This window comes from Podarcis muralis, chromosome 2 (assembly GCF_964188315.1).
Source record: "Podarcis muralis chromosome 2, rPodMur119.hap1.1, whole genome shotgun sequence".
Classification (NCBI taxonomy): domain Eukaryota; kingdom Metazoa; phylum Chordata; class Lepidosauria; order Squamata; family Lacertidae; genus Podarcis; species Podarcis muralis.
The window spans coordinates 57,331,055-57,346,600 of record NC_135656.1 but is presented as its reverse complement, the minus strand read 5'-3'; the positions used below and the strand labels follow the sequence as shown (position 1 = coordinate 57,346,600).

At 44.2% G+C, this 15,546-nt stretch overlaps 1 protein-coding gene across 2 annotated transcripts in view; it reads left to right on the top strand.

Annotated features, from left to right (window-relative positions):
• Positions 1 to 15,182, top strand: part of VDAC1 (voltage dependent anion channel 1) — a 376,203-nt gene extending 361,021 nt beyond the window's left edge. Inside the window, exons 3-10 of one of the 2 annotated variants that reach the window (XM_028718028.2) lie at positions 2,990 to 3,059; positions 4,129 to 4,178; positions 4,335 to 4,487; positions 4,584 to 4,636; positions 9,341 to 9,568; positions 10,157 to 10,307; positions 13,166 to 13,223; positions 14,176 to 15,182. In XM_028718028.2, coding sequence (XP_028573861.2) covers positions 2,990 to 3,059; positions 4,129 to 4,178; positions 4,335 to 4,487; positions 4,584 to 4,636; positions 9,341 to 9,568; positions 10,157 to 10,307; positions 13,166 to 13,223; positions 14,176 to 14,267 — 855 coding nt within the window. In that variant the 3' untranslated portion in view covers positions 14,268 to 15,182. Of the gene's footprint in view, positions 1 to 2,989; positions 3,060 to 4,128; positions 4,179 to 4,334; positions 4,488 to 4,583; positions 4,637 to 9,340; positions 9,569 to 10,156; positions 10,308 to 13,165; positions 13,224 to 14,175 lie in introns of those variants that run through there. The other variant, XM_077924531.1, reaches the window with a different exon arrangement.
• Positions 15,183 to 15,546: the final 364 nt, after the last annotated feature.

Sequence of the window (15,546 nt, the reverse complement as noted above, 5' to 3'; positions counted from 1 at the left end):
AGGCATAGTTTAGACTGCTGCATTAAGCCGGCATGTCATGATCGATTCATCACACAGCCATCGCTGACGTTTCCCGTGCTGTGGTGGCTTTCTTGAAAAACCCCAGAGCTGATCCTGGTGACGTGGCTTTCTTCAGTGCTACCTGCTGGAGTTTTAGAATGGATTTGTAGCCAGTTGAAATAGAAGTTGTCCTGACTGATAGTTGTCACACCTGAGCACCACGAAAACATCATTAAGGATGTAAAGGAGCTGCTCCAGGTATTGTTTCCTTCAGCTCACACTAGTATAGCAGTGGACAAGTACAGCACTGGAGAAGGAGGCCTATGAAGACAAGCTCCTCTGAGAGGAATTTTCTGGTTTTGGAGCAGAGACAGTGCTTCCCGCATGGAAAGATGCATGCAGATATAGTCACTCCAGACACCTGTAGAATCCTGAGAGGTCCCTTTTCTGACCTAGTGCTCACATTCAGGTCAACTGCTTTTGAGACCTGTTTAACATTTCATGGCTCTCTTTTAGCCTTTCACAGTGACACGTATTGAGTATATCAGGGGTCAGCAAACTTGCCGCGCCTTGGGCTGGTGACTCCAGCGCTGATCGCATAGCGGGCCGGAGGGCGGGGGAGCGCGTGCCCATACGCATGTGCACATGCTATTTCTGGCGCACTTCTGGGTCGGAGGAGCGCCAGAAATAGCTTGTGCGCATGTGCATGGGCCTCCTCTGACCCGGATGTGCACCAGAAATAACGCTTGCGCATGCGCAAATAATGCTTGCACTTGTGCACAAGCTATTTCCGGTGCTCCTCCAACCCGGAAGTGGGCAGCCGTGCAGCGCAGCGCCGGTAACAGTGGGTGGCGGCAGCGGGCAGTAGGGGTTGCCGCGGGCCAGATAAACGAGTCCCACGGGCCTTAGTTTGGGGACCTCTGGAGTATATGCAGTGGCGAAGGAAGGAAGAGTGCGGGCCGCCCCGGATGTCATCAGTGAAGTGATGTGACAAAATGACAAAATGTGAGTTTTTAAAAAAATGGGGCTCACCAACCTTTCAGTTCAGTCAACAAACGTAATGAAATGTGGCTGGCACTGGGTGCCACACCATGTGGGCCGGCACTTATTGTGGGGCCTGCAGCATGCCCAAGCCACGCATCTCGCCTGGGAGTGACGTGGTGGCTTGGGGGCCTGCAGGCTCTGCGTTGCCTGAAACGGCAGTTTGGGGCTTGCATCTGCCCTCCGCCTCTCCCTCAGCTGCCCTACAGCTGAAGGGGAGGCAGCGGAGAGGCTCCATGCAGCACCCCACCATCCCCATGGGCGGCTTGCCCTGCCCCCGGCTGCAGGATGCGTGCACCACACCAGGCACCCGAGCGGCTAGTTACGCTGCTGAGTATATGATTCTTGGCCTTCGGGTCTTCCATTTTGCTAAAGATGTCATTAGTTGAGGAGCATCCATTTTAAGTTTACTGAGTTGGGTGGCAGGCTTGGAGCACCCTGGAGACGGTCACAGAATAGTTAAGTTAGTATCACCTGGGGTTTGTATCTCTCAATCAGTGTACCCTCAAGAATGCTGACTATGTCACTAGGTCAGAAAGATTCTTTGTAGCTTGTTTTCTTGGTTTGTTTGATGTAGCTGTTCAATTTGAGCCAGAAGAGAGACTCTTGAGACTCTTGACTTATCTAAGAGTAGTATCCAACTCTGGCATGCAACAGCTTGTTGCACTTAGCGCTTCAGGCTGTGAATAACTGCTAAAGTACCTATCTGACATATGTGCTCTGGTAGTTCTCTTGTAAAAGCAAATTGCTTCTGGTCTGGAGCCAAAATAAGCAACAACTTAGTGGTGCTTGCTCCAAAAAGGTTTAGGGACATGCACCATTTGGTGTTCAGCATATCCTTAATTTGCGTTCTACTTTTTAGCGGAATTATGGTAAATCATTCTGTCTGTGAAATATGAAATAGATCCTCAATGCCTGTTGCTTACTGGCAAAATAAATTATTTTGTATAAAGCTTCTAACCTATGGTGTGCAGCTAGTAGTATACTAATGGATCTTCTAATCCATTTAAGAAATGAGGGTGGAATCTTCGGTTTCTACAATAAACAATCCTGCACCATGTGTAATGAGTCAGATAAGCCGTAAGGCACTGTTGCATATTCATCTGGGTGAAGAGTAAAAGATTTAAGGGCTCATGAGTTGGGTCTGTCTTGGTTATTGCAAGGCAAGTCTACTTATGTGTAACATACTGGCCTTGAAGGAGAAGATGCTTTAAAATGTCATTTCATTGAGCTCAGTTATAAGTTTTGTTAACCTCATGTGGTTATAGACTTGATTGCTATGAAATGGATCTCTGTGGTTCCTGTTCCTAAAGAATGATTGTTTTTAGAATAACTTTTATGTATTGACATTTAACAAGTTGCTGGATCCAGATCCTAATATTGCATAGCTTTGATGGCTTTGTTTGATTTCGTCATCTGTTTCTGATGGATGCTTTGGGCTTCAAGGCTAGCTGGAAAAGAGAATAAAAATGCTTAAATCATACCACCTCCTTCCTTTGTGGAAAGATTTAGAAGAAGGGAAAACATAAATAGTGAGCTCTATGTGGGGGGATGGGGGAGGAGAGAAGATGTTGTTAACTCAGCAGATTCAGAGTGACATGTTTCACATGCACCTGGCAGCCCAGATCATTGTGATCTGTTCATGTTGTTAAGGATCAAGAGGTAAATTAAAGCCCCAGGATTTTTCTTCTTGTCCGGATTTTCTTCAATATTTTTTTTTAGGTGATTCAACATTACAAATAAAGGTCACGGCAATGTGTTCTTGGTTGTGGGGTCTGTTTTTATAGCGACCGGTGAGAGGGCATCTCGGTGATGTAACATGAAAAATGCTTTAATTGGTCCGCTTTTTGGTTAATTGGTGGCTGGACCTCTGGAATGACCAAAGCACCGTGGTGTTTGGATTCTCCACAAAGCCATAACTCAAGTGTCTTTTCTCTTTTTTTGGCAGAAAATGGCAGTTCCCCCTGCTTATGCTGACCTAGGAAAATCTGCTCGAGACATCTTCACCAAGGGATATGGTAAATATTGCCACAAGGAAATGGGTGGTGTTTCACTGGTTATCTGGGTTGTTGATTTCTAGGATTTCACACAACTATAATTGCAGTTTCTGGCCAGTTGTGTGTGTTATAGATCACAGTCAATATACATAGATCAAACTGTGCCCTAAGAATAAGTCTTTCCCAGTATGCACTGGCTTCTGGGCATCATTTAGCTCACTTAGTAAACCTTCTGACTAAAGATGCACAGGACTTCTCTGTCCAGATGTATTTATGAGTATAGCTCATGTCCTTCAAGGTGTAAACTGCAGCACAGGGATGCAAAGAATAGTTCTCGGATGTAGCTCCCACTTTGTAAAAGCCTATCTAAGCCCATCTAACTGTATATCTGGAGGCAGCGTTGGCAATTGTGTATTTTTAAATTGTTTTTCAGTGGCAAAGACTAGGGGAGACATGTCCCTTTTTTGACCAGACTGAATTAACAGTTTTATCCAGCTGCTGTCAGCCTGAGTAATCAGTCTTGTCACCTTACTCTGCAACCTGTGGAAAGGAGTAAATTTGGGCCAAGTCCTAGTTACCTTTGAATTTGTATACTAAAGATGGGGTTGTGCATTTGGGCCTTGACTTGGGGGTATTTATTTCAGCAATTTGCCTTCTGATCCTTTGAAGAAAACTGTCTTCTGTTAAATATCTCATGGAATCATGGATCTCATCATGTGTTTCCCCATTATTCATTTTACTTATATCCTATCTTTCTTCCAATACTGCCTCACAACACAAATTAAAACAGATACAACTGAAAACACACCAATCAATAGAAATATATAAAAATGCTGCTCAGTTTACTTCTTGTAAGAACAGCAGCAAAAGTTTTATCATGTTTATGCTGATTGTCCTGTGGCTAGATAATATATTATGTGAATATAATCATATTTCACCTTCCTGCAAGCTGCAGAAATTAGTGTAGCTTCTTAAATGCCTTTCTTCCTGCATAGAAGACTTACATTTTATGAAAGTTCAATCAGAATTTCTGCTTGCCTCTGCCCCAGATGGTTACTGACATCATTCTGGCTTACTTATATTTTCTTAGGATTTGGCTTAATAAAGTTGGATTTGAAAACAAAATCTGAAAATGGACTGGTGAGTAGAGAAAGACCAAACTTGATTTTTTCATGTCATTTTAATTGACCCTTCCAATAAACCCACCTGTCTACTTGGACAGGGGCCTGTATATTTTTCTAACTCTGTAAGGTGACTTTGTGAAAAACAATTTTTCACCCTGCATTTTGCCCGTAGGAATTTACAAGCTCAGGTTCAGCAAATACAGAAACAACCAAAGTTTCTGGAAGTTTGGAAACCAAGTACAGGTGGACAGAATATGGCTTGACATTCACAGAGAAGTGGAACACAGACAACACACTAGGCACAGAGATAACTTTAGAAGATCAGGTGAGTGTTACATTGAAAGATGGCAGTTTTTCAACTCTTTAAGCACTCATCTTTTCGAACTATAAATGCAATTGGTGAATTTCTTTTTCTGTTCAGCTTGCACATGGACTGAAGCTGACCTTTGACTCCTCATTCTCTCCTAACACTGGGTAAGGAGTGGGTACATTCATCCAGTAGAATAACCTTTTTGTTGTTGCTAGTTGCCTGCTTAATTTGCTTTATCTTTCCAATCTGGGCTGCATTAGTGATTATCCTTTGTGTGCGATCATCTCTCCCCTTTTCATGAAGGTCTTTTCTTTTTGCAAACTTAAGTGTGGTGCTATTTAAAATAGTTAATCACTTGAGCCAGTTGTCATAACTGCTGCTAGTTTTGGCCTAAGATGCACATGTGGGTCTTATAAGTGCAAAATGCATCTTCCAACAGCCTCCTGCAGTGCAAGGTCTATTTAGTGCTACTTAACAATGTCTCACTCTTTACCACTAAGTTGTGCTATTTGGGACGCCTCTTCTTCCCCTGCCCCAGCTGGATTTCTGGTCTCCCTTCTTGCGGGCTGTAACGCTAGATGCCTTTGGTTGGATGAAAGGTTTTGATGCTGTGGTTGTTTCCTGCATGTTATGTGGGCCAAGAGGATTAAGCAGCTGGGGGATTATACGTACTTAATATTTGTGTGTGTGCGTCTTCATTTTTATCATCCTTTCTAAATGCTCCTGATGTCAGAATGTTGCACAGCTAAAAGTAGCGCATTGCATTTCTAGTAATCAGGGTTGCATTCATTAGGTATGGTGTCCCTTTCCTGAGTTGTGGATGTTCAATCTCAGAATGGTTACTGAGTATCTGCTCCGTAGCCTCCAGATTTGGCTTTGCAGCATCATTACAAACTCAGGTTTTACTAGCAGTGCTTACCTGGATGGGAATAAAAAATGTAAAATGACAGAGCACCTTTGCTAAAAGCACCAGGGGTTAATGTGGCATCCACCTTAGCATTGACATGAAGTTCTAAATCAGAGATCTACTAAAATTATTAAATTAAATAGATCCTTTTAATTACTGGTGTGATTTTAAAATGTCCATTTGGGAATTAGCCATTTTAAGACCCAATTTAGACATGGTGTTAAATGCACCTCTTGGTTGTTGCATATTTTATTGTTTCAAATTGGGGTGTGTGTGATTCGCTTTGGGGACTGCGGAATGTAGGAAAGGAGTGGTTTCACTCCTTCCTCCTCCGCCATTGTGCTAAATAAAATTCCTCTCTGCAGAGCTGCTATTCACCCAAGACACAGGGAACATTGATTTTCATCAGAACCACAGTGGCAAAGAAAAGAATCGCCTCCCCACTCCGACATCACAGTCCTGATGAAAACCGGTCTCCCTGTGCTTGCCATTAGCAGTGAAAGGACAAAAGTTGCCACAGCATGTTGTGTGTTTAGTGTTACATTAAGTGTGGCCCTTCGCAACCCAGTTTCAGAAGTTGCATTTTCAAAACAGCTGAATTACTGATAGCAGAGTGAGGAGGGCTACATTTTAAAGGCAGGTAAGACACAGAGCCATAAATCCCCTTTCCAAGTGAGTGGGTATTGAGAGGAATGCTTGTGTGGACTGGACTCCAGCGACAGGTAATCCTTTCCACTAGGAGTCCTCCATTCTGTCTTGGCTGGATACCTTCCTGCTGCCTCATTGGTGGCACAGCAGAAACCACACAAGGGAGCGATGAACCTCAGTCCTGTCATTCCCTTGGTGCAGGTGTTTGAAGACTTTGACTGACCTTCATAACCAATCAAAATGTCACCACCAGCCACACCTCTCCCCTGACCTGGTACTTGGAGCGCCTCTGAAGCTCAATATGAGGGCAAAGTGTCCATAACATGCCTTGGGGGTCCCCACTGCCCCCGGTATGAGACAAGCCTCTCTGGGCGTTGTCCGGTGTTGCGCTTCCCCGGGATGGACATCAGTCTTCATCCCGGAGCACTCAACGACACAGGTCGGATGATCCTGTGCACACTATTAATCAGCAGATTCTGCAGTGATGACTGGAAGCATAATTGTGAGCATTCTTAGATTTATTTTGCAATATTTACAGGACAAATCATAATGGTGTCTGCTCTCTTCTTCAGCAGCAGACACAGAGAGAAAAACATAGTGCAACAGCACTACATAACAAGAGATAAGATGTAACTTCCATCCTCAGACTTTCCCAGCTCAGGAAAGTAAACACAGACATGTGACTTACCAGTCATATATCAGCAGCGGAGGAGTGATTTGCTAACATAGTGGAGACCCCCCCCAATCAATCTTTCACATTGGGATGGGATAACCTGTCCCTGATTTCTGCAGAGGTGCTAAGGAAAGCTACACAGAGGAGGCTGGCTTCCTGCATGTTCAGATAACACTCCAGCGTAGCCACTGGCTTCAGTGGGGAAAGACCCTGCTCTCCTTTTATAACTGGGTCCCTTGATGGAGTTTGGGAGTTGAAAGAGAGGGCGTGTGACATGCCTGGCAAAGAAAGCTGGGGAATGGCTAAGGAAGTTTTCCCTGTGGCTTCCAAGCAAGACCGCAGGGCGGATGGAAAGAGAAGGAAGGTGGCAGCTTTCCTGAGATGCTAGTTGAGACTGTTCATGACTGTCCCTTTCTCCATCAGTGCCACACAAGCATCCTTTAGGGAGGGAGTATAGTTCAGAGGTACAGCCTGTGCTTCACATGCAGAAGGACCCAGATGAATGCCCAGCACCAACCTGATGGCCTAAGCCAGCAGTTCTCAACCTGTGGGTCCCCAGATGTTGTTGGACTACAACTCCCATCATCCCTGACCACTGGTCATGCTGGCTAGGAATGATGGGAGTTGTAGTCCAACAACATCTGGGGACCCACAGGTTGAGAAACACTGGCCTAAGGGTCTGAGTATAGGGCAGTTTCCTATGTTCCTTGCATGCATAGCAAACTCCAGCTAGATCAGATAACAGGTAATGGGAAAGTGCTACCTGAGACTCTGATGAGCCACTGCCAGTCAGTCTAATGAGTTCTGGGTTAGATGGACAAATATACTAGCCTAATATTAGGCAGGTTCCTGCCCATATAAAGCTCCTTAAAAAAACACACACTACACTGTTCAGGAGTCACAAATGTCAGATACGCATGTCCTTTCAATTAATCCCAGGAAAAATGGAGGCATGCCAGCATCCCTTGAATTACCGTATTTTTCGCCCTATAGGGCACACTGGCCCATAGGGCGCACTTTTTTTTGGGGGGGGGAATACAGGGGAAAAATTATTTTTCCCCCCCGAGCCCCAAAGAGCAAAGAAGCCATGACAGCGAGCGGGATAGATCCCGCTAGCTGTCCTGGCTTCGTTTTTAGCCTCGGGGCTGGGGGTCCGAGAGCGAAGGCGAGGTTGCGCACCCTCACCATTGCTCCCGGAGTTGCTTGCGGGGCTGGGGGCGGGGGAAGTCCGAGCTTCCCCCGACCCCAGCCCCCAGAACAGGCTGTTGCCCGCAAGTCTTGCGAGCCCGGTGGGAACTCCTGCCGGGCTCCCAAGGCTTGTGGATAGCTTTCTGAAGCCTGGAGCTCGAGAGGGATCGGTGCGCACCGACGCCTCTCACTCTCCAGGCTTCAGCAAAAGCCTGCATTCGCCCCATAGGACGCACACACATTTCCCCTTCATTTTTGGAGGGGAAAAAGTGCGTCCTATAGGGCGAAAAATACGGTAATTATGTGGTTAAGCGACACCATTTATATAAATGAAGTAGTGAAAGTGTTGCTTGACAAGGACTGGTGTGCGTTACTGATAGCGCCTGCCTTCAGTGAACCTTGAACTGTGATCTCTTGAGGTGGCTCTGAGGTTTACTTCTTTCCCTAGCTTGAAATGGAGGCACCGGTATGTGAAAGAGGGATATGTCTGCCGATTAATGTAGCAGTCACCCTCCTGGGGTGCATGTCACATTGAACCACGAGCTGTTATACCTGGGGTTTCGGTCTTGGATCATTTCAGTGTTCCATTTGGCTTCAGTGTAAATATCCAGGTTAAAATAAGGCTGAAGGAATTGAGAGGAAATAATGTGGTTGATTAATAGCAGGTAAAAAAGTAGGTCCTTAATTTAACCAGCATGTGAAAGGGTGCCTGGTGATAAAGGCACTGCAAGTAAAATGTTTGCCAACCATCAGTTTTGAGTCAATATCTTCAGATAATGTTCCAAATAATTTTCCTAACCTACTGAATTGATCATTAGTCCCCTGTATTGAAATAGTGTAGTGCCTATTTCAACAGCTCAAAACAGGACTGATTGCTGGTTAGAATCATAGAATTGGGACCTCAAAACCATCTAGTTCAGTCCCCTGCTGATGTAATAAATTTGTTGCTGTAGCCTCCATGATAGGTGGCCATCCATTTTTTGCTTTAAAAGCTCTAATAATGGAGAGGCTGAAAAAATTGGCCTCCTTGTTTCAGCCACCAGGTCCATGATGAGGTAGCATCTTAAGGTAGCTTATGCATGGTGACTATAGCCTGTCAAGCGGCTCAGCATACAAAGAAAGAGGTTAATTTGTGTTGGCAGTCTCCATGCTGCCGCTAAAGGTTTCTGGTGGTGGCAAGAACATAAGAGAAGCCTGCTGGATCACGTCAATGACTCATCTAGTTCAGTGTTCTGTTCTCAAAGTGGCCAACCAAAATGCCTCTGGAAAAACCACAAGAAGGATCTGAGCACAAGAGCACTTCCCTCCTGTAGTTTCCAGCAACTGATATTCAGAAACATTTCTGCCTCCAACTGTGGAGAATGCATGGGACTGGTACATAGCAGTGAGGGGGAAATAGCTTTAGGATGCATGATTGAAAATGAATAATATAAAGCACGGTTTTCCTTTTAGGAAGAAGAATGCTAAAGTCAAGTCTGGATACAAGCGGGAACATATCAACTTGGGCTGTGACATGGATTTTGACATCGCTGGTCCTTCAATACGTGGTGCCTTTGTCTTTGGCTACGAAGGTTGGCTGGCTGGTTACCAAATGACTTTTGAGACTGCTAAGTCCAGAATAACTCAGAGCAATTTTGCTGTTGGTTACAAGACCGACGAATTTCAGCTTCACACCAATGTGTAAGTACTGGGAAGACTGCATACTGGGAAAGTATTGTAAGAAAAAAAAGAGCCTATCAAGTTGGTGAAAAGGAAGGTGGTACTGTTTCTTTATCAATAACTTGGATGCTTTAAACATCACTAAGTGTTTTGGTAGGAGGAAGATTGTATTTTCACTTATCCAAATTTATATTTATTCAAATATATAGGACCTTCTAGATCATTTCTAAATCCAGATCTCCAAAACCCAGATGAAGGGTTTGGAGACCTGGGTTCAGAAATGATTTGGAATGGATGACAGACTTAAGTTCACACTAGTTTATTGGAGAAATAAAAAAATGTGAAAGGATGCTGTTAATATTTTTGCTTCATGTGTTTTTTTAAGCACTATATATAATTGATTGTAATTTAGACTGCACATCATCCTGTAGGATCTCACAGCGGTATACAAATGATGAAAAGCTAAACAATATAAACATTAAAAAAGAAGAAAAGCGCAGCATCCAACCATTAGAACAATTCAGCAGCAAATCATAAACATAACCATGCCTAGGCTTGCACTCTTCCCACAAATGACTGTATAAAAAAATATGAAAAATGTTCTTACAGGAATGATGGCACAGAATTTGGAGGTTCCATTTATCAGAAGGTGAATAATAAATTGGAAACTGCCGTCAATCTTGCTTGGACAGCTGGAAATAGCAACACCCGCTTTGGAATAGCTGCCAAATATCAACTTGACCCAGATGCATCTTTCTCTGTGAGTAACATGTGGACACTCATTTTCATTGAGATTTATTCCGTTACAGAAGTTGACTGCTTAATTCTCCTGGAACTCCAATATCATTTAACTGAAATCACTAGAAGCAGCTCAGCAGGTGGGGTGGAACAGCTATGCCAGCTTCCCAGCAGGTGGGTTTCTGTTGCTTCCTGCAAAGGGCAAGGTGGTGGGGAGGTTGGTGCAGTGCAAAAGCATCAGCAGAGCCAGTCCTGCACTTCTGCCAATGCACAGACCTTCCTGCTGCCCTCCTCTCCCCTCCTGGAGAGCAACAGCAACCCATCTGCTGGGTCACCTACCTCACCTGGTAATCACTGCTTCCTCTTGCTTCACTTATCAAGCGAAGTCCAGGCAAGGAAAGCGGCCCTGAGAGAAAAGAGACACTTGCACCTCTCATAAATACAAATTATTTTTTGTTTCCATTTGCTTTCCCTTTAATGTCACCTTTCTTAATTTTTTCTTAGGGACGCGGGTGGCACTGTGGGTAAAAGCCTCAGCGCCTAGGGCTTGCCGATCGCATGGTCGGCGGTTCGAATCCCTGCGGCGGGGTGCGCTCCCGTTGCTCGGTCCCAGCGCCTGCCAACCTAGCAGTTCGAAAGCACCCCCAGGGGCAAGTAGATAAATAGGGACCGCTTACTAGCGGGAAGGTAAACGGCGTTTCCGTGTGCTGCGCTGGCTCGCCAGATGCAGCTTGTCACGCTGGCCACGTGACCCGGAAGTGTCTCCGGACAGCGCTGGCCCCCCGGCCTCTTGAGTGAGATGGGCGCACAACCCTAGAGTCTGTCAAGACTGGCCCGTACGGGCAGGGGTACCTTTACCTTTACTTTACCTTCTTAATTTATTTCCCCATGTTATTCAGCTGTATTCAGATACATTGGGTGTTAACAACGTGGACACGTTGATAAGAAACAAGAAAACAGATTGTATCTGAGCAATACAGCTTTGTAGATCTAGCACTTTGCCTAGTTGCTCATAGTGAGTAACTTTCACCACCACATGCCTTCTCACTGCTGCTGGGCAGAGATGTGTATGCAGCTGCCGTAGCTTCGCTCAGTGCTGTGCTATGGCAGCTGCACAGACAATCTCCTCATCGTTTCCTTTGACTCATGAAACTACTGGCTAAAGAATAGAAGGGAGAATGAGCCAAAAGGTTTAACAAACCTCACTTACGTGTGTTTTGAACTGGCAGTACTGCAAGAGCTGCTGCAGCTGTGGTTGGCTTGTTCTTTCTTCCATCTGATGACTCGAGTTCTGAGGCTAGGCAGAGGCGGATTTAGGGAAGTGCGGGTGATGAGCTGGGTGATGAGCTGAGAGGGTGCCGCAACAATGACTTAGAATGGTAGGCAAGGGGGGCACTGAATTTTGGTGTCACGCAGCCCAAAGTCTACCACTGGGCAAGGGGGAGGAGAGGGCCTTCTCAGTGGTGGCGCCCACCCTGTGGGATACCCTCCCATCAGATGTCAAAGAAATAGACAACTATCTGACGTTTAGAGACGTCTGAAGGCAGTCCTGTTTAGGGAAGTTTTTAATGACTGAGGTTTTATTGTATTTTTAATCTTTTGTTGGAAGCCGCCGAGAGTGACTGGGGAAACCCAGCCAGATGGTCGGGGTATAAATAATAAACAAATTATTATTATTGTTATTTGCAGGGCCAAAGGTCTCCTATGCCTGACATATAGGGTTGTGTCCAATGTTAGTTCTACTCTGAGTAGCCCCATTGAAATGAATGGACATGGCTAACATAAGCCCATTAATTTCACTACTCCATGTAAAATTTAGCTGGGTATGACTGATTGCCCCACAATCACATCTGAGTCATAACATTATTATTATATTTTTAAAATCTCTGCACCTGAAAAAAACCCCTCTACATTTTACTTCCTGGGGATTTTTTCCTTCCTGGGGATGTTTTATCATGATTTTAATATTCTGTTGGAAACCACCCAGAGTGGCTGGGGAAACCCAGCCAGATGGGTGGGATATAAATAATAAATCATCATCATCATCATTAATTATTATAGCCCCTCATGTAGCCTCAGTAGCACTGATGCTTTAAAACACTGGTCTTTACTATGGTGGCTGTGGCTCTATCCTGCTCGTTCCACTTGTGAACAGGTGCCTGACATGGCCCCACTGGGGAGGGCAACGGGGACGGGCAGTAGAGGCACGAGGGCAGGGTGAAAAGCAGGATCCAATAGGCAATCAGAGCTGTGGTAGAAGTTGCCGACCCCTTTCATTAATTATTTCCTTGGTTGGAATAATGCATGACGCACCTGCAGTAGCTGTTCTGGAGAGTGGAAAGCGAGGGCTCTCCCGTTCAAGGCCAGCCTTCCGTATTTTGGCTGCAGTATAGAGGCTGGCTGGCAACTGGATGACTTGCAGAGAGATTTTAAAATGATTCCTGGCAGCAAAACATCATGCTTAGCTTTAGGTTCAAATTTATAAATGGGTGGGGTGGGGTATAAATATCCATTTGCTTTCCCTTTACACTGGCAGCAAGCCAACATATCCTAAGTTCATTCTACTTGTGCCATTTGAGCTGCAAGCCACAATATTGTACTGATCACCTGGAGAAAACTTCCGTTCAGCAGAAGTAAAGAGTTTGTTAGGAGATACATGAGTAGTCTTTTGCAAATTTAGCTGATGAGGATGGGCAGGGCGGGGGGGGGGGGAGACCTACTGAACTCAACAAGATCTGCGTTTTCAAATAAACATCCACATGCTTTCCGAATTCCCAATTTCCATCCCCTGAGCGAATAAACTGTCATTTCTGTTTTCCACAATTCTTTTTATGATCTGCAACAAGAACTTTGAAAGATATCTTCACTTTTGTTTTTCAGGCTAAAGTGAATAATTCCAGTCTGATTGGTTTAGGATATACTCAGACTCTGAAGCCAGGTACGTATGGAATAGAATTGTATTCGATTCTGCTGTCCTTTTCTGTCCAAATGGTTATGGTAGAAAATGACATGAGTGATTTTGTTGTATGCTTGTGCTGTGTGGAAAGCCTGATTATTCTTCAACCCTAGTGATCAATTCTTTCAGGCTTTATTTTTATCTAAATTTGAATTCTTGTGAAGGTGACTGAATGCCACTCCATCTGGTTTTTATATTTTTTCCTGTACTTCCTCAGATAAATTGCCAAAAACGTTAAATCTAAATTGACAGAAAAAGCTGATCAGTCTATGTAAGAATTATGGATACCGTATTTTTTGCTCTATAAGACGCACCAGACCACAAGACGCACCTAGTTTTTGGAGGAGGAAAACAAGAAAAAAAATATTCTGAATCTCAGAAGCCAGAACAGCAAGAGGGATCACTGCGTAGTGAAAGCAGCAATCCCTCTTGCTGTTCTGGCTTCTGGGATAGCTGTGCAGCCTGCATTCGCTCCATAAGACGCACAAACATTTCCCCTTACTTTTTAGGAGGGAAAAAGTGAGTCTTATAGAGCAAAAAATACGGTAATTGATCATGCTTTATTGTAGTCATTTGCTTGGATCAAATCTAAAATACTAAAAGAGGGTGAGTCAAAGGACAGTGTTGCTAATGCTGACATCACAAGGAATGGTGAGCAAATAGCTTAGTGAGGTGTTTTGGTAGTTGTATGGAAGTTATAGAACCACTGTCCTATATCAGGAAAGTATTAATTAACCCTTTATATCCATTGTATGTCTAGTTCTCATACATCTCTCAGATTGGCTTCCTATATGTCCAGAATTTCCCAGACATAGCCAGAACACGGCAGTCGGAAACTGTGTCCGGGCAGAAATCGCTGTCAGATTGTATGCATTGCCCTTATGTTCCTAAGTATGAATGCTCATATCTTCCCTCTCCCTGTTTTGCTATGCAGGTATTAAATTGACATTGTCGGCTTTGTTGGATGGGAAGAATGTCAACGCAGGTGGCCACAAACTAGGTCTAGGACTGGAATTTGAAGCATGAAAGAAGGAATTGTACCACCGTTATTTCTGGTGATTAATTCTGAAATACTATACAGCATAGCTACCTTCCGAATTTAGTGTACTTTTCAATGTTTTATGTCTGGGATGCAATTATTGCCATGTGTCAGTCATGTTGAACCTGGTTAAAGAAGGCTAAGCTTCAAAGTGTGTGTTTTCAGAGAAGGCCGGTGATGATTTTTTTTCTCCAGTTCCAGGCCTTTGGGGGAATGTTGCTTATTAGAACGCCATACTTACCAGCTCTTAATATGAAGGCCTGGTTCTTGTCTTGAACCTTTCTCTTAAGATAATGGTTCCTGAAATGGTTGAAACATTTGGAATTCATGCTATGAGAATGCCAATCCATCCAAGTGCTCAGGAAGCTCCTTTTCCTGTCCCTTGAATTAGCAGGCTTTCATTCTGTGATGGAGTGTTCAAATTTGTCTGATAAGGGGCTGTTCAGGCAGATGCATCACACACGTTTAAGTCTTACTTAGTTCTCCCTTCTACACCTTCAGCTCTCTTCCTACACCAACAGCTTGTCCTTGGAGTGCTTTAGAGTGTTCACTTCGTATAACTTTGGCGTGTAGAAAGTTTGATGTGACTCAGCCAACACCACTTAAAAATCACACCCCGTGTTGTGGTTCTTTCCCTTGCACTCATTATGGAAAAGCTTGTACGACAGAGCCATAAGCAGGGAAGTCTTTTGTAACTGTAACCACCTAGTGACATTGCATTAAACAAGATGGACTTTGTTTCTATCACTTCTTCTTCTTCTCTCTCTTTTTAGCAGTTTAATGGTTACATCTTCAGTCTTCCATCTTTTTTTGTGTGGCATTAGACCCCAAAATGCTGTACTGGACACCACTTAAAATGAAACAAACAAGCAAACCCAACTTGAATAAAACATTGAAACTTCCATCTCTAATTGTGTCTGTTTTCCTAAATGGTTTTGCATCCCCATCTGTGTTCTTACAAAACACAATGGCTGCATTTCTCTTGACAACCTATAGGTGTTTCCCCCCCCCCCATCTGTTGTAAGACAGAACAAACAGGTGAGTGAATATCCCAGTAAAGTCCTCAGTATGAAAGCTTTTGGTTATTATGGAAACAAATGAGACCCCCCCAGTGTTGCAGTCACTTTCTAACAGGTATGCTAACCAGTCATATTCTCCTCTAGGACACTTCATGACTCCCCACTGTTTCCATGGTTTCTTTTCCAGTTTGACCCTCAACATTTCATGGGATTATCCACCCTCATTTGGATTCAGGTTTTTGGTTTT